Source organism: Letharia lupina, assembly GCF_014066315.1.
Source record: "Letharia lupina isolate WasteWater1 chromosome Unknown contig_4, whole genome shotgun sequence".
NCBI classification, from domain to species: Eukaryota; Fungi; Ascomycota; class Lecanoromycetes; order Lecanorales; family Parmeliaceae; genus Letharia; species Letharia lupina.
This window is the reverse complement of record NW_023502973.1, coordinates 1430272-1450887: the sequence shown is the minus strand read 5'-3', so window position 1 is coordinate 1450887 and position 20616 is coordinate 1430272. Positions and strand designations below refer to the sequence as shown.

The 20616-nt window shown below is 44.5% G+C and overlaps 5 protein-coding genes across 5 annotated transcripts; 4 read left to right on the top strand and 1 right to left on the bottom strand.

Moving 5' to 3' along the window:
• Positions 1 to 1203: 1203 nt before the first annotated feature.
• Positions 1204 to 3287, top strand: HO133_007999 (uncharacterized protein; the record flags this gene model as incomplete). The annotated part of the gene is made up of 10 exons (XM_037298867.1): positions 1204 to 1335; positions 1392 to 1462; positions 1514 to 1537; positions 1593 to 1682; positions 1728 to 1810; positions 1861 to 2154; positions 2217 to 2237; positions 2296 to 2315; positions 2372 to 2590; positions 2811 to 3287. 10 exons carry the CDS (start codon positions 1204 to 1206, stop codon positions 3285 to 3287), a joined length of 1431 nt encoding a protein of 476 aa, XP_037156203.1.
• A 4352-nt stretch (positions 3288 to 7639) lies between these two features.
• HO133_007998 (uncharacterized protein) lies at positions 7640 to 10513 on the top strand (the record flags this gene model as incomplete). The annotated part of the gene is made up of 3 exons (XM_037298866.1): positions 7640 to 8177; positions 8202 to 8692; positions 8867 to 10513. 3 exons carry the CDS (start codon positions 7640 to 7642, stop codon positions 10511 to 10513), a joined length of 2676 nt encoding a protein of 891 aa, XP_037156202.1.
• A 122-nt stretch (positions 10514 to 10635) lies between these two features.
• HO133_007997 (uncharacterized protein) lies at positions 10636 to 11849 on the bottom strand (the record flags this gene model as incomplete). The annotated part of the gene is made up of 4 exons (XM_037298865.1): positions 10636 to 11020; positions 11077 to 11456; positions 11516 to 11629; positions 11694 to 11849. The coding sequence occupies 4 exons, from the start codon at positions 11847 to 11849 to the stop codon at positions 10636 to 10638; spliced, it is 1035 nt and encodes a 344-aa protein (XP_037156201.1).
• Positions 11850 to 12815: 966 nt separating this feature from the next.
• Positions 12816 to 14462, top strand: HO133_007996 (uncharacterized protein; the record flags this gene model as incomplete). Its single annotated transcript, XM_037298864.1, has 3 exons — positions 12816 to 13026; positions 13083 to 13521; positions 13583 to 14462. 3 exons carry the CDS (start codon positions 12816 to 12818, stop codon positions 14460 to 14462), a joined length of 1530 nt encoding a protein of 509 aa, XP_037156200.1.
• A 1253-nt stretch (positions 14463 to 15715) lies between these two features.
• On the top strand, positions 15716 to 17386 carry HO133_007995 (uncharacterized protein; the record flags this gene model as incomplete). The annotated part of the gene is made up of 1 exon (XM_037298863.1): positions 15716 to 17386. One exon carries the CDS (start codon positions 15716 to 15718, stop codon positions 17384 to 17386), a length of 1671 nt encoding a protein of 556 aa, XP_037156199.1.
• Positions 17387 to 20616: the final 3230 nt, after the last annotated feature.

Here is a 20616-nt window from a genome sequence, read left to right as displayed (position 1 = left end):
TCTACAAGAACGGCCATTCAAGTAGGCCACCATGGCAGGTTTGATAAATTACCGAACCATACCCCCAGTTTTGGTGTCGGTGTATGATTCAGTCAGGATTCATAAGTTTGGGCTACGATTCGGTGATTAGCCCCGTGATGCGCGCAGAAGCAAACATGCGGCGTACACTCACGGATTTGATGCAGAGTTGCCTCGAAAACGCGGCGACTCTGACATGCGTTGCGCTCACACACGCAATTCTCAAAGCAAGTCGGATCCGTTTTTAAAGGAAGTGTCTCACACCTTTACGTGGATTCGCGGACCCCAGCGCGCATGTGTTTCTCGGATGGTCGCGGATACTAGCTCAATCTGAGAGGTCGTGAGGATATGGAAAAGGGGTGGTACACGTATGAGATCCCATGTCTTGACTCTTGAGAAGACTCTCGGTGGCGTTTTGTATCGCTCGTCTGAAGTTAACCTTACCTTAGGGGTTGTGAGTGTTAGGTAAGGTACTCTCACGCCATTGATATCACGCTATATTCCGGAACTAAGAGCGGCACGGGCCCAATGATTGCTTACTTTAGGTTCCGAGGTACTAGTACCTTATCGCTTGTCGATCGGTAATATAGGCCTGCAAGTACCTTTCATCAGGACTTTCTGCAATGCATATCAATCTTGCTATGTTTTTGAAGGCAACTATACACTGAACGGATCCGACTCCTGCAATACTCAAGGGTGTGATACAATCAATGTGGGTTAAAGTTGCTGTGTTATGATCTGTTCTGTTAGAAAGTCGGTCCGACTCGTCTAAAGGATAAGGCTGTGAGAGATTATGTTCGATGGAGGGGGTGTCGAAACAGAGTGTACGTGTATGTGGTATTCTAAAAATCTCTCGCATCTTGAAACAAGAAGGTGATCATCGCCAAGGCTTCACATAGTGCTCCTGATGGGGCTAGACGAACGACGCTATACCATGAACTGGGCGGTGATCCGCGACGTGCAGCGGTTTGGAACGTACTCCATCTATCTTCCGTCAAGCCTCTCCACTCAGAGAGTCTGGTGGTGGTTGCTGTGGACATGCAGCCCTCAATATCTCAGCCCTCGACAATCGGTCTGAAGAGGGCAAATATTCGTATCAATCCCCCCAGCAATTTCTATCTAATCTCCACAGTCCATCATCTCTTCATAGCGTACACTCGAAATTCTTCTATCATAAGGTCCAACATGCACGGCCAAGAATTACAACCGGTGTCCAAGAACTGGGTCGTCATCAAGGGCAATGATGCCACGCAAAATGGTTCAGTAGATCTTGACCGAGCTGATCTGATCCGGTTGGGCAAGAAGCCAGTGTTGAGAGTAGGTCTGGAGTTAGCCGTCAAGTTGTTACGAAGACTAATGTATTCTACCTGTAGCGTAACTTCGGGTTCATGTCGATGCTGGGCTTCAGCTGCACCGTTCTTACCACCTGGGAAGCAAGCTTGAAGTAGGCATGGCAGACATGCGAGAAGAGAGATGGTGACTAACTCAATCCAAGTCTCTTTCAACTTGGCTTCGACAAGTATGCCTCCTGCCGCCGCTGTACGTGATGGCTTGATCATTGACGACGCATGCAGTGGTGGCCCAGCTGGGCTCCTCTACGGATTCATCATAGTATGGGCGGGCACTGCTGCGGTGTTCGCTTCTCTCAGTGAGCTTGCTTCAATGTATGCCTAAGGTAAACACTATCCAGCTCCTTCTAATTTTGGCAGGGCGCCTACCGCTGGAGGCCAGTATCACTGGGTCTCCATGCTCGCGCCACATCATTCACGAAAGTTCTTCAGCTACGTCACAGGCAGGTTGAAATCACTTCGATCAAGTTCTGCGGGCTCTGATGATTTACAGGCTGGCTCACAGCCTGGGGGTGGCAGGCTAATGTCGCGTCAGTCTCGTACATCTCCGGCACGCTCGTCCAAGGACTGATAACCATGACACATCCCTCATACGACCCTAAACCATGGCACGCAGTACTGCTCTTCTGGGCCGCGGTTAGCTTCGCGGTTTTTGTAAATACCGTTATCGGCAGGCTGCTTCCGAGGGTCGAGGGTCTCATCCTGGTGGTGCACATTCTAGGCTTCTTTGCTGTCATCCTTCCCCTGATCTTCTTCGGCCGACATCAGGACGCTTCCAAGGTGTTTGGTACCTTTCTGAACACCGGAAAGTGCCCGCTAAAGGCTTGTCGTTCATGGTCGGGCTTGTAGGTACTGCCTTTCCATTTTTAGGTGAGTGCGATGCTTCGGCTGAATAGAGAACAAGGCCCCGCTCTAACCTGATCTTTAGGGGCGGATGGTGCCATTCATGTATATTCACAGACTCCACGATCTCTTTCTAAATTAGTCAAGCTAATGACGGGCAGATGTCTGAAGAGATTCATAACGCTGCTCTCGTGGTGCCACGCTCCATCATGGTCAGTATCTTTATAAACGGAGCCTTGGGATTCGCCGTACTACTCGTCACGCTGTTCAGTCTGAACGATGTCGAAAAAGCACTGAAGACAACAACGAATTACCCCTACATGCAAGTCTTTGTCGACTCCACAGGTTCCGTCGCTGGCGCCACCGCTATGGCCGGCATCGTAACGGTCATGACGTTCTCTGCAAATATCAGCATTCTCGCCACAGCTTCCCGGATGTGCTGGTCCTTCTGCCGAGATCGTGGTTTGCCGGGATGGCAATTTTTGCAACATGTGAGAGACCCATTGAGCGACCCATTCAAGATGCCCACTCAAGTTCCGTTGTCACAATTTGGAGATGACATACTGATGTGTGAAGCTGATGTGACTTCACTTGAATCAGGTTGACCCGCGCACCGCCCTTCCAATCAGGTCCATCCTTTTCACCATGCTCATCTCCATCATCCTCTCCCTCGTCGTCCTTGGCTCATCTACCGCCTTCAACGACCTAGTCGGCGTCACTGTCGCCGGGCTCAACTCCTCGTATCTCATCGCATCCGGCCTTCTCCTCTACCGACGCTGTACTGGCGGCATAGTGCCGCGCCATATGAGCCTCGCTAGTGACGACTCTGATGATGCCAAATTAGTATATGGACCGTGGTACATTCCAGGCATGTACGGTATAGTGGTCAACGCGTTTGCCTGCGTGTACTTGATCATCCTCATCTTTTTCTGCATGTGGCCGTCAGAGCTGCCGGTCACGGCTGAGAGCATGAACTACACTGCCCTTGTCACCGCGGCGGTAATCGCGTTTAGCACAGGCTACTATTATTTCTGGGCTAGACGCATCTACACGGGACCTGTTGTTGAGATCAATTAATTTTCTTTGCGGCCATTTGCAAAGCAAGTGTGTGAAGGGGATGTTGCCAATTTGACCCGTTCCTTTGGAACGACATCCGGAGTCCTCACCGGTGGCGAGTGCGACCTCGAGTCGAGACGAGACATGGCTACTTGATCTCCCTTTTGAGTTGCTAAAGCGTGAGGCGTAGATACAAGGTTTTTGACTTGAGCATGGGGCTCTAGAGGGGGTGAGGGGAGGGGTGAGGTTGAGCGGGTCTTTTCAATCGCCTTTCCTGGCGTCCCAACGCCCAATCCTGGTCCCTAAGGGTCTTCTTCACATCCTTCGTACTGTCTCTGACGCTGTCTCCGTCCTGATGTCCACCCGCCTCGTAGCCCTTGGCAATGGCTTTCTCCAGAAACTGCTCGCCTAACACTGCTGTGCGGCCTATGATTGTGTGGAATGAAGGGCAGAGTCGAGGAAGGGTCGGGAATGAACGTACTGCGAAAGGCCCGGCCTTAGGGTGTTCAAACCTGGGTGGTGGATTAGTGAAAAGACGAGTGCTCACCACCCCTGCTCACCCTAAAAGTGGCTACCTCGAACATGAGCCCTGGATACTAGAAGTCCACTGGGTTGTGCTCGGCCGCCCTTCGTAGCTTGGACTACCGACATTTGCAATGAACATATTGTCGAAATCAGGTTCCCAGCCTCCTCCCAGCCACCTGTTCGAACAACCACCTAATTTGGTACGGGGTACAGGGACTTGCCCAGGGGAGTCCTGAGATAGAATAGTACACTGCACATACCTGACTTTTGACATGTACTTCCGTCCCTGGTCAATGGCGAAAGTCAGTCAAAGACTCAAATAATGTGCACATCTCTCAAATTTTCCACTTTCGCATATCACCTCTCGAATATAACCGTCCATAAACCGGTGGACACACGCTTGTCTAACGGAGAGCCAGCCTCGGTCCGACGGCCTGAAGATGAACGGAAGCTCGCTCCCCTGCACAGCTGCAATCACGTCGCGGACACGAGTCTCGGCGGGTACGAGAGCGAGGAACCCTTGTTCCGAGACCGCCAACGCTCTTCCCTGAAGCCTCAGGGCAACAACGTCCGCCAGATCGTTTGGGTCATGCAAGCTTTGTGTTATACCTGCCCCTCAATCTCGAGTGCGGACGGAATAGCCGAGGGGCATGGTCCACCACGACGTCAGCGGCTATGGTCCCCACATACGCTGCGGGCAAGGACTCGTTGGTCGGTATGGACGTCGGCTGCTGAAAAGCTCCGTGGTTCGTATCGGGAGGAAACGACCAGCCTTGCCGATCAATGAGCCCGAAGCTGCCGGTAGCTCAGTGCGATTGAGATTCTGCCCACTCTCGCAGCCATTTGGAATTGAGAGTAATACCTTCGAGATCATTGGTGTCCTTATCGAGCCCTTTTCGCTGCGGGTGTTCTTCATCATCCGGGGTTGAGCCTCATGTACAGAGATGAGGTGAAAGTAATTTCACCGGATAGTAGTGCTCTGACGATCATCGTTTTGCCGCCGTCCTCAAAGCGAACATAGAACTCGGATTCTGCTGCGAATGGTAAACTTGGTCCTGAATCCGGGCTGGCGAGCATCGTTTCCCGTCTGCGGCAACATTTCTCGATGAATGCTTAGTTGTGTCACTCCAATCCGCGGTCCAGGACGGTAAGATCTGCGATTTGGGGGGTGTAGCTACAGTATCCTAGGATACGAAATGTTTTTTTTCTTTGTATCGGCTCTTGAGCGACACGGGCATATATCTCTTCAAATGGACGGACGTAGTCGATGGACGTTTGATCATCACGATTTGCTAGACCTAGTGCTGCATAGACTTAATTGCGTGGATCCGTTGCTTCTGTACGTCTCAGAAGATTCATGACGGTGACGAGACTAAGAGGATACTTCCCCACCATAGCGGCATTGTACCTCCCGATACTTTTATTGAGGTTCAGACAGGACAGACTTCAGATACGGATTAGTTCCATGACTTCGCTAGCCATAGCTTCATCGAAACATTAAGCCTCCCCGATGCCGTAGTAAGACTGTATGTGCATTGAGCAAGGAATCTCGGTCAATTGGAAAGATGCCACATTTCAAGACTACCGTAGGCGCAGCACAGAGTTCCTGCAAAACCCAACCCCTATTGAACCACAGCCGGGAGGGCAAAATCTGACAAAATTCAGTCCCGAACCGGGTTGTCTCTAGCAAAGTCTCTCCTCCAAAAAGTGGTATATTCTTCGAGATTCGCGTCGGTGACTCGTATCTCCCTCAAACTCTCTGTCCGCTGCATCCATGACTCATTCACGCCAAAATTTCCCGGCAAACGCCAGAGGAGTCGCACCATCCGATGGTCCTAACCATACATTTGTGCCAGTCGAATTGGCGTAGATATCCTTCATTTCCGCCACTTAGTGGCCGCGCTCTGATGTACTCGTCTGATCAATACATATAGCATCGATCCATCAGAGACCATCGGATTCCCAAGACTCTCGAATGCTTTGTAGAGCGCTAGAGAGGTTCCAGCGTAGTTACAAAAGCTTTTCATTAACTTTGATCGTTTTCGTGGATCGGGGATGTCCCCTTTCATCAGGCGTGAATTTTCCGTGGCCGTCCCCAAGCGTAAATTCGGGTTTCGAGTGCAGGAAGACACGATTAAGGCTCACGCAGACTGGATCATGAGCATTATTTGCAGCTTCAATGAGCAGTAGTCGGAATTCAAATTCTTCAATGCTTAGCTGATCGTAGGAATACGCCATGTTGAGGTTAGGATGCAGAATCTTGACAGAAAGGAAAAGAAAAGAAAAGAAGAGCGCAAAGAGACTTAGTGGTTATTGTGCCTGCTGGTGCCTGATAACGCCCTACCTGCCTACCTATCATATTGGGGCCGCTTTCCGATACTAGGGTTAGGGCTGTCGCTAGCGCATGTCCACCTCCGTCGCCTGTGGGGGTGAAACCGAGTAGCGGCCTTGGCGGTTATTAGCGTATGCACAAAGGTCCCGAAGCCTTGACGCTGAGAAAATCGCATACACCGCATTAAGAGTAGTAGTAGTAGTAGTAGATAGCTTCATCTTCTTCCGTATCGTAACTCCATTACTACCTTAGCGAGTAGCAGCGGCCTTCTTTTACTATATATATACGGCTGTTTTATTAAGACGTGTTAGTAGACCACCTCCGCCTTTAAACGATAAAGAATAAAAAACGAACTAAATAATTAATAATTATATATCTTAGTACGTGTTAATAAAAAATCGTATCGAGTTAAAATAACTATAATATTTTTAATACGTTTTATAGATTAAAATCGTTACGACACCGTTACGACATCGTTATAAAACCGAGAAACCGTTACAAAATCAAAAACTATTTCGAAAAAAAAAAATTAAAAACTCTATAATAATAGTTAAGATCTATTAAGAAGAAGATATTTATAAAATTAATTAATTTCAAATAATAGATATATTCGTTAATTCGAACTACGAAACTATCTTATAGTCTTACTCTATAAATTTTTATCACTCGATTAAATTTACTTAAGCTCGAGATAAGTCTATTTAACTTTATAAGATAATTTACGTAAATCTATTATTACTAAGATATCTATATAAATATCGTTATTCTATTAATTTATAATTATTATCGTAATATATTAGATTTCTAGATTTATCGTATTAAAAATTAATACGCTTTTTTAGAGAAATTAATCTACTATCGTTCTATAAAAAGCATTATTAAGAATATATAACGTATTTAAAAATTTTCAGTATCACGGTACATTACTAAGTAATCGTTAAAAGGCGATAATTTTTACTAATTTAGTATAGATACGGTTACCGCGACTCATAGCCCTCCGCTAAGGTATCTTTAAAGTATATAAAGCTTCTATATACCTCGCTTACTTAATTATTAATATCTAACTCTAGAATTTTCAGTTGTTTAAAAAGAAGTAGATAGCGCACGATCCTCGAGCGAATGAAGAAGGGAAGATTTATAGATATTGTAGGCGAAGAAAGAAATATCAAGATATCGCTAAGCGAGATGTATAGGAGTCTCATTTTATATAAGCGATGAAAAGGTCGAAGAGAAAAAGATGAAGCTATCAAATATTATTCTTAGTGCGGTGTATGCGATTTTCTCAGCGCCAAGGCTTCGGGACCTTTGTGCATACGCTAATAAAGCTTTCTGTATACGCTAGAACGCGCCATACTCTACATAAGATTGCTCGAGGAATCCAATCCACAGTACTAGGTATGCCGATAAACATCACTTTCGATTATTTCTTGCTTGGGGATATCATCCAAGAAAAACTTATAATGAAAGCACGGAAGGAGACCGACAGATCGTCGTCCCTCTGAAAGCTGGAGTTGTCATGGGCTCCCTCCTCACCTTCGCTACTAGCAACCTGAGTTTTGATAGCGCTGCACCACGGGACATCCTTGAGAACAACAGATCCCTTGACTTGATCCAATTCCTCTCCATCGCTCAGCATACCAAGACCGACTTCTTGCCGATCACATGGGCACCCTTTGAGGAACTCGCTGGCAGGGGCGGGTCCGCTCAAATCAGCCAGTCACAGATCAACATTCAGACAAGCTTTGCGTTTAAACGTTTTTCGGAACCTAGAAGTGATGGGGCTGAACTGGTCTTCAAGGCTTTGGCTTCTGAAATTCGGGTCCTTCAGAATCCGCACACACGATCCAGCCCTCACGTAGTCAATTTGCAAGGCATTTGCTGGGAATTCGACGACCCAAGTGGCACCATATACCCAGTGCTAGTTTTTCCTAAGGCCGAATATGGAGATCTATATACATACTTGCGTCGCCAAGACGGTAAAGCCGTTTCTTTCGACACAAGACTCAAATGGTGCATTCAGATCGCCCGAGCTATTAACACTTTGCATACGGAAAGTATAAAACCCACATGAATACTAGAAATGTTACAAAACCTGACACAATTAAAAGATGTTGTTCATGGAGACATCAAGCCTCAAAATATCCTACTGTACAAGTCCTCAGACGGGCCGCCAGTGGTAGCCGTCACAGACTTTGCATACTCTTGTCTTGGCCGAAGTGAGACTGACATTGTACGGTTACCTAGATCGCCACCTTGGCAAGCGCCTGAGTGGCACCATCGAGGCTTTCCCATCGCTCATGCCAAGAAAATGGACATATATTCGTTCGGCATGCTTTGTGCGTGGGTGTTGTTTGGGAGGACCATGTTGGAACTGAAGACTGAACGTGCACAAATAGAGGACTGCCAAGCTGGAAGTATTGAGGCTTTACTGAGTGACTTGAAAGAGCGCCAGGTGCTATTTGAGACTCTGTGTGAGATCATGAAACAAGATCTCCCAAATGATCCAGAACGTAGCCAAAGACTAGTCCATTTCTTTGCCAAGACGATCTGTGATGATCAGGATCAAAGAGTGCGAGATATTGGAAGTCTCATTTCATATCTTGATCCACTCTGGTGAGTAGTGGTTGACACAATGTAGAGAAGGAAAGAACTCCTAATCATCTAATAGTGGTCTTTCATCCTTCTGTCAAAGCACAAACAAAAATCTCTTTGAGAATGAAGAAGAGGATACCACAGATTTCAGGGTCTGAACGATCTCTTGCAAGATTACAAGTTTTGTATATCCCTGACAGATTCACAGATTCCTTCGTCGCTCTTGCAGCTTGTTTGGGGAGACTTCCGCCTTCGCACAATGATCTACAACGGTCTCAAAGCCAAAGTCCATCGCGGTTCTACAACAACCCAGAAACGTGCAGCTTTCCAGTTGGCGATTTGTTATCACATAGGATTTGGGACAGCCAGAGATATGTCGCAAGTAGAGTATTACCTCAAGCTGTGCTCAAAGCGTACGGAGGATCTCCGCGCTGCCGTCGCCCAGGTTGAAGATCAAAGGGTTTTCCAGCCTGGGAAGTTTCTGGAGCTGTGGACAAGCGGATTTATCAGTCCTGTCCAATATCCACAGCATTATCGAGATCACGGACAGCAAGTTCTAGCGAAGAAAGAATACGCGAGGACGATTGCTGACTTTGAGATCGCGTTTGGGGATCAACATTTCCTGGTCCAAAACCTGAAGGAAATACTTGCCGATATTTTACAAGACGAGGGAAGGGATGACGAGGCGGTTGAGTTGCTCAACCGAGTTTTGGCATGCAGGCAGAGAATTTCCAAAGTGCATCCCGTCACACTGGCAGTGGAGACGCGTCTGGCGTCTGTCCTGGAAAGACAAGGGAATTTCGCAGAGGCCGAAAGGCTAGCATCATCGGCTATGGCCAAGAGCAAGGAATTACTAGGTCCAAATCATCCACAAGTGATCCTGGGCCTGGCCGGTCTATCCTCAGTCTTCGAAAAACTACAACGCTGGCGGGAAGTCGAAGAACTCGACCGACAAGTTTTGGAATTCTATATAAGCATGTTTGGAGAGGAACATCCAAACACAATCAAGGCGAGAAGTAATTTGGCTTCAGCGATGAGAGCTTTGGCACTCAAGGATCCACAGAGACTGAGAGAAGTGGAGCAGTTGCAGGCTCAAGTTATGGCTATAAGTAAAAAGTGTATCGGACCAGAGCATCCAGATACGCTAAACAGCATGTCCAACCTGGCAGCCACGTATCAGGAACAGCAACGGTGGGTGGAAGCTGAGCAGCTTATGCGAGAGGTCTTGGTCATTTCGGAACGGCGCCTGGGACACAACCACCCCGACAACATATCGAGCCTCGGACACTTGGCAGCGAACCTGAATCACCAGAAACGGTGGACGGATGCCGAAAACCTGCTCGTCCAAGCTCAAGAGCTTTCGTTAAAAGTTCATGGTGTAGATCATCAGCAACGTCTTACAATCATGGGAAATCTTGCAGAAGTATATCGGAAACAGGACAAATTAGCAGAAGCCGAGATATTGGCTCACGAAGTTCTGGAGCGACGATCACACCTCTTTGGTTTCAACCATCCGGATACAATAACAAGCATGATCAGCCTAGCGGTCACGTACTGGCTCGAAGGTCGGCTCGGTGATGCAACGGACTTGTACTGGGACGCCGTCAGTGTGAGTATCGAAGTCCATGGAGCAAAGCATCCGCAAACACTAAGGATTTCCCACGACCTGGCAGTTTGCCTCCATGGACAGGGGTCGCACGAAGATGCTGTTGCTCTAATGAAAGAAGTCGTTGTGCAAAGAGATGCTACGGGCATAGACTCGACGACATCAAATCAGTTTCTTCACACTTGGCAGTGATGGATGTACCTTGGGACTCATTTCTGGAAGTGTGCATGAAGAATGGGGTTTTTGGGCTATGGCTACTTTACATGGGATACTTAGTGATGGACCCCCGATTTCTACAACGCAGAATCGGTTTATCAAGCCATTGTATGTAAGGCTATGCTACCTTCCTCATGTACGTCTATGTTGGTAGTCTGCCTGATACTCAACTGATGATCTCTACCCAGAACTAAACCTGCGGTATCATCTTCGAGCCTATCAAATTCTTGCTTCGCAAAACCATTCGTCACCCTTGCTGTGTTCGTTGGTCCGAAGCTTGAGTAATCATAAGGTTCCTTGGGGCCAGATCGCCCTCGCATGAATTTCGGGACCAAAGGCGCCATCACCGGGAGACAAGCACAGAACATTCCGACGCAAATTTCGACCGTTGACCAGATGATTGGGGGCAGGTAGTCCCAGGTCACATCGGAGATGTCAAGACTGGTAAGCTCTACAAGGCGGACGATACTAAACGCGGTTTCGCTGCAGAGCGTAAGCAAATGGTCCCATCTTTTGGAGATACGAGAACGACGGCATACCAAGCACCTAGCACAAAAATGCCGCTGATCAAAACCTTCTTTGCTCTCGGCAGCTGCAACTGCCAAACTGGATATAAGGGCGTCACTAAGATCGCACAATCGAGAAGAACGTTGGGGACGTTCGTGCCTACTAGGTACGGCCTCAGCTTGAAACATTCATTTCTAGTGCTCGTTGGATCCCACGCCACGTGGATAGGCTTGCACTGAAAAACCGCAGGGAGTAAAGTTGCGATGCCCCATGCCACCGTCATGCCCAGGAGGACGTGGCAAACGCGAGCGATCCCCTTTCTAATGCCGAAGAGTCGATAATAGAGGGTAAGGATGCTACACTTGATGCAGACGATAATGGGTGGATAGAAAATTTCTCCGGCGTAGATGGACTAGGAAGAGAATGTCAGCCGAGCGTGCAAACAATGACGTCCAATTGGGGGCCAAGGACCTTAAGAAAGTTGACGATATTCCCTGGATGGTCCTGGACCACGGCTTGCACGTGTTTTCCAGCGCCGAGATGACATTCAATCAAGTCTGCTGTCAGAGCCGGAACGAGCATTACCTTGGGCCGCCATTAGATACAATCGCTTCTTAAGAAGACGTGAGTGGTCGATGTAAGTGCATACCGCGGCGAGAAGGATAAGCCAGTCGTCCCACCACAACTTGCTGTGTCCAACAAACCGGCCCCAAAAGCGTGCTCCGACTGCAATGTACGACAATACCCATAGTGCTGTCACAGTAGCGACAATGGTCGGGGTGCGGTTCTCCTGCTGTTCTGCCATCTTTTAAGGAAGGAACGATAGAAAACATAAAAGTCACCTGGCAGCTACATAAATGGGCGATTTGGAAGGACTCCAAGCAGGGCTGCACATGTGACATAAGCCGAGGTCGAAGTAAGAATTGCCGTGCTCCTCCGTCCCATAACACTATCTACCCACGACCCAGTGTCTCGGTATTGGGGCGATGGCGATTCATATGCCTGTGCCAGAAAGAGATTGCCGATCACATGGTCAATAAGACGAATCCTCAAGGTACTCCGAACGGTTTTAACGTCCGGGCCAGCTAAACCGGATGGAGGAGACCGCTCCAGGTTGTGGCTCATTTCTCGTTTCTTCTCGCATCGCTCTACAAGCAAACGGCGACGCGTTGGTTGAATACGTGCTCGCACCAAGTTGAAGAGAAACTTGGGGGACCATAACGTTTTGCCAAGGTAGAGGTGGTGGTGGTATCCTTAGCTGTGTGCTCAGATAGAGTGTTAGAGCTTTATATTGTACCGTGCTTTGGTTTGGCTGGTCGGAGTTAGAACCTGAGCGCGTGCCGTGTGATGTGGAGTCGTGACTAGCGCCAACGGTTGTCGCTGCTTTTCATTCGTAAATTAAATAACGATGCATCATGCATCATGCAGCCCGCCTTATCCAGCTCAATTCACATTGCGAAGGGGCTGCTTGTGACATCATCATGCAGCCATTACCATGGCAATAGATACCTTAGTGGAGACTCCTGCAGCTTCCCTAGCTATACTTCATCTTTGGCTTGCTGACTTGCATATGCAATAAATTGCACCATTCGGGATCCTGAAGAATGTACCGTTAGGCACTTCCAGCTTGCACATCCTCACAAATTGCTACCGCTGAATTTCTTATAGCGCGACTTTCAACGCACCTTAGCTTCGCTTCACTCATCCATTCCTATTTCTGCGCATATCCAAAAAGTGGTACCTGAAAAGATCGTCGTCTCGTCCAGTCAACATGGACATCAGTACTCTCCTCGTGGAATGCTCCTTAGTAGCCATGATGTTGTACGCCGCGTACGGCGTCATCTATCGTCTTTATCTTTCTCCTATTGCTCATTTCCCGGGTCGGAAACTGGCAGCTCTGACCTTCTGGTACGAGTTCTATTTCGACGTCATTAAACGGGGCTCCTACGTCTGGGAAATTCAGGAAATGCACGAGACCTACGGTATTTCTTCAAAAACGGAGGCATATGAGCTTCTATGTAGCTGACATCCTGACTAGGTCCAATCGTCCGCATCAATCCCTACGAGCTTCACGTTGCAGACTCGGACTTCATCGATCGGCTCTATCCTACCGTCGCTAAGAATGTAGAGAAATGGTCTTGGTCCGCGGGCATGTTTGGCAGCACTGCTATGACCTTTGGGACCGTAGGCCATACGCTCCACCGCCGACGACGTGCTGCTTTCAGCAATTTCTTCTCCACAACGTCTGTCCGGCGGCTTCAGCCGTTGATCCAGTCACGCATCGATGTTTTGTGCGAGAAACTGTCAGAGAAGATGGATAATGGGGAGCCGGTGAACTTGGTTCATGCATACTCGGCATTGACACAAGATGTGATCACAGAGTACTGTTTCTCGAACTGCAGGAATGTACTCGAGATGAAAGACTTTTCCCCGTGGTATTACGAGCTCGTGCAGAAACCATCGGAGCTCTCCCATATGTGCGTTTCTCTCCTAATCAGATCTCCCTCCCATGCTTTTCTCGTGCTAATTGAATACTAGGATCAAGCAATTTCCTCACATGCTTCCAATACTGAACCTTCTTCCCGACTGGTGGGTGCGTGCCACGAACCCTCTATTCGCCCAACTCCGCGCACAGCGACTGGAGTACGTTTCCCAGGTTCAATCAATCCTATCTTATCATGACGAGACCGGATCCAAATCCCATCCCACAGTGTTCCATTCGTTGCGAGATGACGATGGTCTCCCGCTCTCAGAGAAGTCACTTCCACGCCTTGTCATGGAAGCACAAAGTCTCGTTGGTGCAGGGACTTTGACATCTACGCATATGCTGAGCATGACCACTTATCATGTCCTCATGAACCCACCGATCCTTAGCAGACTAATGGCGCAACTTGAACAAGCGTTGCCGGATGCATCTACGCCATGCTCATTACAGAAACTCGAGCAAATTCCCTACCTCAGTGCGGTCATTAACGAAGGTCTACGTATCTCATATGGGTCAATTCATCGACTACAGCGTGTTCACCCAGATAACGCCTTGACTTTCCGGAACTGGACCATTCCGCCCGGCACACCCGTCGGAATGAGCTCTCTTCATATGCACAACGACCCTGCGATATTTCCGGAGCCTAGGAGGTTTGACCCTTCACGTTGGATGGGGCCGGAGAAAGAATTGAGGCAGAGACACTTGTTCAATTTTGGGAGAGGTACCAGACAATGCGTAGGTATGAACCTGGCTCAAGCGGAGTTTCACATGACGCTTGCAACAATTTTCAGAAAGTTTGGGACAAAGATGCAGTTGTATGACACCGTCAGGGAAAGGGATGTCGATGTCAAACACGACTTTTTCGTTACGAATCCGAGTCTGGACAGTCGAGGTGTGAGGGTGACCCTCCATAGCAATAGCCACCAGATATGAGTGTCCACAAAATGGAGCAAAGTTAATGATACCCAAGTCGTGGTCCCTATTCTACCCCCAGAGACCGGCGGACACGCGTGCCTGGAGGGTAATGCACCGTCGCACTCATCTGAAGCGTCAAGACTTCATTCACATCGGACAGATTTCCACAACACCGCTCCTTTACCAATCCAACAACGCTTCTGCGGCCTCTGCCTTGATTACTGCCCAGCTGGGTGTGAACCCTGCCATATAAGAGAACGATGCGATCCTCGCCCATCTAGGTGTTGATTCTCTTCTGAATATCGATATTCAAACCAAGCCTCGAGGTGATCTAGCCATTGGTGTCCCTAGTCCCTACTTCATAAAACCTCCACGATGGGCGCTCCGAAGCGAGACGTCGAACAGACCCACGCTGCAAACCTGACTGACATTGACCTCTGCAAACACAATAGGGACGAGGACCGTGATTCTCAGAGGGAGATGATGGTCAATACCTCGTCAAAGCAATTGAATTTTCATGTCGATCCAAACCAGCAGACCAGGCAGCCCAGGAATATTATTGCGGAGGAGCTCGGAATCAGCTAAAGCCGCACGCGAGGCTTGTAGATTTGGGCGTCGATTCCATGCTCACTCTTTCTATCATGGGATCGGTTCAGTCCATCACTGGGCAGGATATCCCAGCGTGGTACCACTCCTGTTCCTCATCGCCCACCTTGCGTACCATTGTCTGATACCTAATACGACTATTCAGATCTCGCTGTCACTGTCGTTATGACTTACTATGGATGCTTCAAGCCCAAGAACCCTAAGTTCGAGAAAGCCTTCTGCTCAGTGATCAATCTTTGGTTTGAGGCGGATCATAAGACATGCGATTACTGTATAAAGGAGAGGGGCGCAAACATGGCACACTTACAGAAGTACCTGGGAAGAGTAGAGCCTCAAAGGCAATGGCCTTCGAGATGCTTATCCTGGGCTTGACTCTCTATGGTTCAGGCCCACAGCATACCCATAATTGGTGGGAAAAGTATTACTGTATCTATTGTACATACCTATCTTATAGGTACTCGGCTTAGGTCACACCATTGGGACCAAAATTGGGCCCAAATAGCTTAGCGTATCCGTGGGGGCCAAGTCGGCAATGGCAACCCTGTTGTACACTGTGCCCATGCATTGTTTTCCTCATTCATGACTGTCGTCCTTGATGCTGAGCCTCTCACGCCTCAAGAGATCTGCCAGAGTGTAGAAAAGCGTGTTAATTTCTTTCCTTGACCATGTCGTCTCATCGCAAGACGAGAACGACGACAGCGCTCGCTCTGACGAGGCTGCAGGACGTCGGGGCGACGATTGCCGAAATCTGCGCTGTTTCTGGAACCCCTGGACTCTCCTATGGAGTGCTTCATGAGGGTCGAGTCTTGCACACTGGCAATTTTGGTCACCGCAACGTCGAAGCTCAGCTACCTCCTACATCCGATACAAGGTACGCAATAGGATCGCTGACAAAGGCCTTCACCGCTGCAGCAGTAGGAATTCTGGTAGAAGATGGAAAGACCACTTGGGACGCCTCGGTTCGCGATGTTTTGGGCGATGGCTTTCACTTCTCGAACCCTACCCTTACCCAGCAAATGTCTGTGCTCGATGTCCTAAGCCACAGGATGGGCCTGCAACGATCCAATCAGCTGTGGCATGGTAATGACAACACATTATTACTCGAGAAAAGCAAAGTCATTCCTCACATGCAGTACATAAAGACCGTTCAGCCGTTCAAGAGCACAGTGCACTACAGCAACTGGGGATACGCGTTAGCAGGCGCAATCATAGAGAAGCTGTCCGGGGATAGCTGGGGTACATATGTGGAGAAGGGTCTGTTGGCTCCCCTTCACATGAATGACTCGGACTCCATCAAATCCGCTGACCACGACAATTTTGCCAAACCTTATACAGTTCTGGACGACCACTCGTTCCAGTTACTGCCGTCTCTCAATGTACAAGCGGGTAGTATCATGGACTCGTCTCAAAGTATACGGAGCACTGTCAATGACATGCTAAAATGGTGTCAAGCCTTGGTGAAGGCTTATAGCGATCAGCAGAAAACCGGCCAAGGCCATTCTGCTGGCTCTCCTCTGAAGCAGCTATCAAAACAGATGTCCGGTCTTACACCTTTTGCGAAGCCATTCGATACAGATTCTGCTTATGGGATGGGATGGGTTCGTGCGCAACTTCCTGCAATTCTTGGCGCTGTGGGCTGCAATCCAGGATTCGTGAAATCCATGCCTACCGCTGGCCGCGGCAGTGAAGAGACGATCATATACCATCAGGGCAGTCTCGCTGGATATACTTCCTCTCTGTTTCTCATTCCACACACCCAAAGCGCCATTGTGGTACTCTCAAATTCTATCAGTTTGAACGACTGTGCTGATTGGGTTGGCCAACTCATTTTGGAGGCTCTTCTAGATGTCGAAGAACGCAATGACTATGTGGAACATGCAAAGGAAAGCGCCGATGCACATCTGGCTAGATATCCAGCTATGCGTGAAAGCTTTGAAGCAAGCCGGTCCCCAGACACAAAACCAAAATCGCTGGACGCATTTCTTGGAAAATACTACAACGAGCTTGGCGACTTCTACATTGAGATCACCCCAAATCAGCAATCCAATGGCCTGCAACTGGCTTTTCAGGGTCTCGACTCTCAGATATGGAAGATGGAGCACTACCAACATGACAGTTTTCTATGGCTCATGTCGCGAGATGAAGCTGTCAGTCGAGCACGTTTCCCGTACTCTCCAGAGAAACTTTACAAGCTCGACTTTCTTGCGAACGAGGGTGGCGAGATCGATTCACTACTTTGGGCTCATGATGCTGACGGACCTCCGGAGAAATTCCACCGGAGCACGGGAGGAGAAACCCATCTTCGTGCCTCCTCTCAAAAGCCTCTCGCCGTGTAAGTGGTCACTAGCATCGCAGACCAAGAATAACGTTTTGCCTAAGTCTCTAATCGATTGAAAGTGGTTAGCCTGTTACTTTTTGGACTTGTATTGTTTTTCACTTTCGCTCGAGTAATGCCGGCGTTGCAAAGGTCCAAAAAGCCCATCTTAGAGAGTCTAGACACCTCTCCAAAGCATGAGTGAAGGACGTCAAAGGAACCAAATTTTCAGATGACTAACGAGGGGGGGTGGCGAGATGCTCACAATCAGGCACTCAGGAGCAATGTTCAACTATACGTTCATTATTCATGAATACAGCAGCTGCTTGACCTTGGCCCCGAAATGCAAATGGCCAGTGTGTTGGGTGTATTTTGACTCCATTCCCAGAAATGACGCACTCGTAGTACGCCTCTGTGCCTTGATATTGTTGGCCACATACACTAAAGAGATCGGCAGTAGGCCCAACCAAATATGCCAAGATGTTGACTGGCATCCCTAATCTGCAGGTAGGTACTGGAGTGATCGTGCCACGCACTTGCCTCGCTTCCTTGGCATATAAGATACGTGTTACGAGCGTACCCTACATCCTTGACACACCACTTAGCCCTCTTACCTATTCGGGCCTAGCGTGTCTTGGCAGAGGCATCCATCTACTACTTGATGCCTCCCTCCTACCTACCTTAGCGAGTTGCCGCGGTAGAATTCTACGGTATATATACGATATATACGATAATTTTTCTAAGACGTACTAAGTAGTTATCTTCGCTTTTAAACAATAAAGAATAAAAAACGAATTAAATTATTAATAATTATATATTTTAATACGTATTAATAAATAATCGTATCGAATTATTAAAATAACTATAATATTATCGATACGTTTCGTATATTAAAATCGTTACGATATTACTCTAGAATTAAGAATATATTATAAAATTCTAGAATTAGTTTAAGAAGAATAAAGAAATAAAGAATTCTTTATTAATAGTTAAGTTATAGGTATTAAAAAGAATAAGATATTTTTAATTAAAGTAAAATTAATTAATTTCTAGAATTTAAGAATTTATATTAGCTAACTCGAATTATCTTATTTATATATAATCTATAAGTTTTATTACTCGATTAAATTTACTTAAGTTAAAAATTAGTTAATTTAATTATATAATATAAGTTTAAGTTTATAAATTAAATTTATAAAAAGTAATTAATTTTTAAATCTAATTTCGAGATTAAATTTAACTCTCGAAGAGTAAAAATACTTTAATTTAATATTTACTTAGAATTATAAGATTAAATTTTTATAATTATAAAATTATTAAAAAGTATAAAATAAGTTCTATAATTAATTAAAATAATAGTAAATTTTTATTCGAAAAAAGAGAAGTTATATAAATAATAAGTTTTTAAAGAGTTAACTAACTTAAAATTAATTTAGATTTAATTAATTAAAAGTTAATTTTAATATCTATTATAGTATTTTTATATAATTATTATTATTATTATTATTATTTTTATAATTTATAGAATTTATAGAATTTATAGAATTTATAGAATTTTACCATTTTACGATTATTAGAATTTTAGAATTTTATAAATTTTTAGAGAGAGAGATTAATAGATTCGAATCGAGGTCGAAGCGAAATAATTTTAGATTTTATTAAAATTATTATTACTTAATTATCTAAGTTTATATTAAAAAATATTCTTAATAAAGTAAATAAGTTTTTTATAAGTAATATTTAAATTCTCTATCTTTAAATACTTATAAATTTAAAATTATTAATTCTTTCTTTATATAAAAGCGTAAGTTATACTCTATAATTTAAAAAAAAATTAATAAAAAAAGAGAAGTTATATTAATAATAAGTTTTTAAAAAATTAATTAATTTTAGATTAATCTAAATTTAGCTAATAAGAAGTTAATTTTAAAATCTATTATAGTTTATTTTTATTTTTATAATCTATAAATTTTTTATTAATTTTATAATTTTACGATTTTTTAGCGAGAAAGATTTATAGATTCGAATCGAGAACGAAGCGAAATAGTTTCGAATTTTATTAAATTTTTTATTACTTAACTATTTATATCAATTTTAAATTTTAAATTAATAAAATTATTATTTAATAAAATAGTAAGAGTAGAATAAATATTTTAATTATTATTAGAAAAATTATATTAAAGAATATTCTTAATAGAGTAAATAAGTTTTTAATAAGCGATATTTAAATTTCTTATCTTAAAATATTTATAAGACTATATTTAAATCTTCTTTTTTTATTTAAAAGTATAAATTAAGTTCTATAATTTAAAAAAAAATTATCTAAAATTTTAATAGAAAATAAAAAAGTTATTTTAAAAATTAAATAATATATATCTATTTTTTTTTTAAGGCTATCGACTATCGAGTAAATTTAATAAGCGAACTTTTGATAGAGATATTTAAATTTCTTACCTTTAAACATTTAGAAGACTAAATTTAAAAATTCTTTTTTTATTTAAAAGTCTAAATTACGTTCTATAATTTTAAAAAAATTAAAAATTTTAATAGAAAATAAAGAAGTTATTCTATATATAAATAACGTATATCTATTTTTTAATTAGAGCTATCGAGTAAATAGTAAACTTTAATAAGCGATATTTAAATTTCTTATACTTTAATAATTATAAGACTAAATTTAAAAATTCTTTTTTTATCTAAAAGCGTAAATTATATTCTATAATTTAAAAAAAGAATTATATAATTTTAAATAGAAAATAAAAAAGTTATTCTATATATAAGTAATCTATATTTATTTTTTTAATAAAAAGATATAAGAGAGCTAGCGAGTTAATTTAATCGATTTAATTAAAGAGTATAACGAATTTAAATTTATAATTAACTATATATATAAATTTAAGATTTTTTAAATTTATTACGAGCGTATTCTTAATATACTATTTAGCTCTATGGCTAGCGGGCCTTAACGAAGATATTCTCTATTATATTATACCTCCTTTTCACCTATATAATTCGATATCTTAGTTATCTTATTCAATATATCTATATTAATATTATATCTATATCGATCTTAATACTATAACTAAGATTAACTTACTTATTTTATTTATATTAGCGAACGAATTTAAAGAAACGCGCTGATAGAGGCTTTAATAAGAAATTAAGTTAAGTTATCGTATTTTTAGATAAGTCTATTAGATAGATAAATCGATTTTAAAGAGTCTAAAAGGGATAGCGAAACGGCCTCGATAA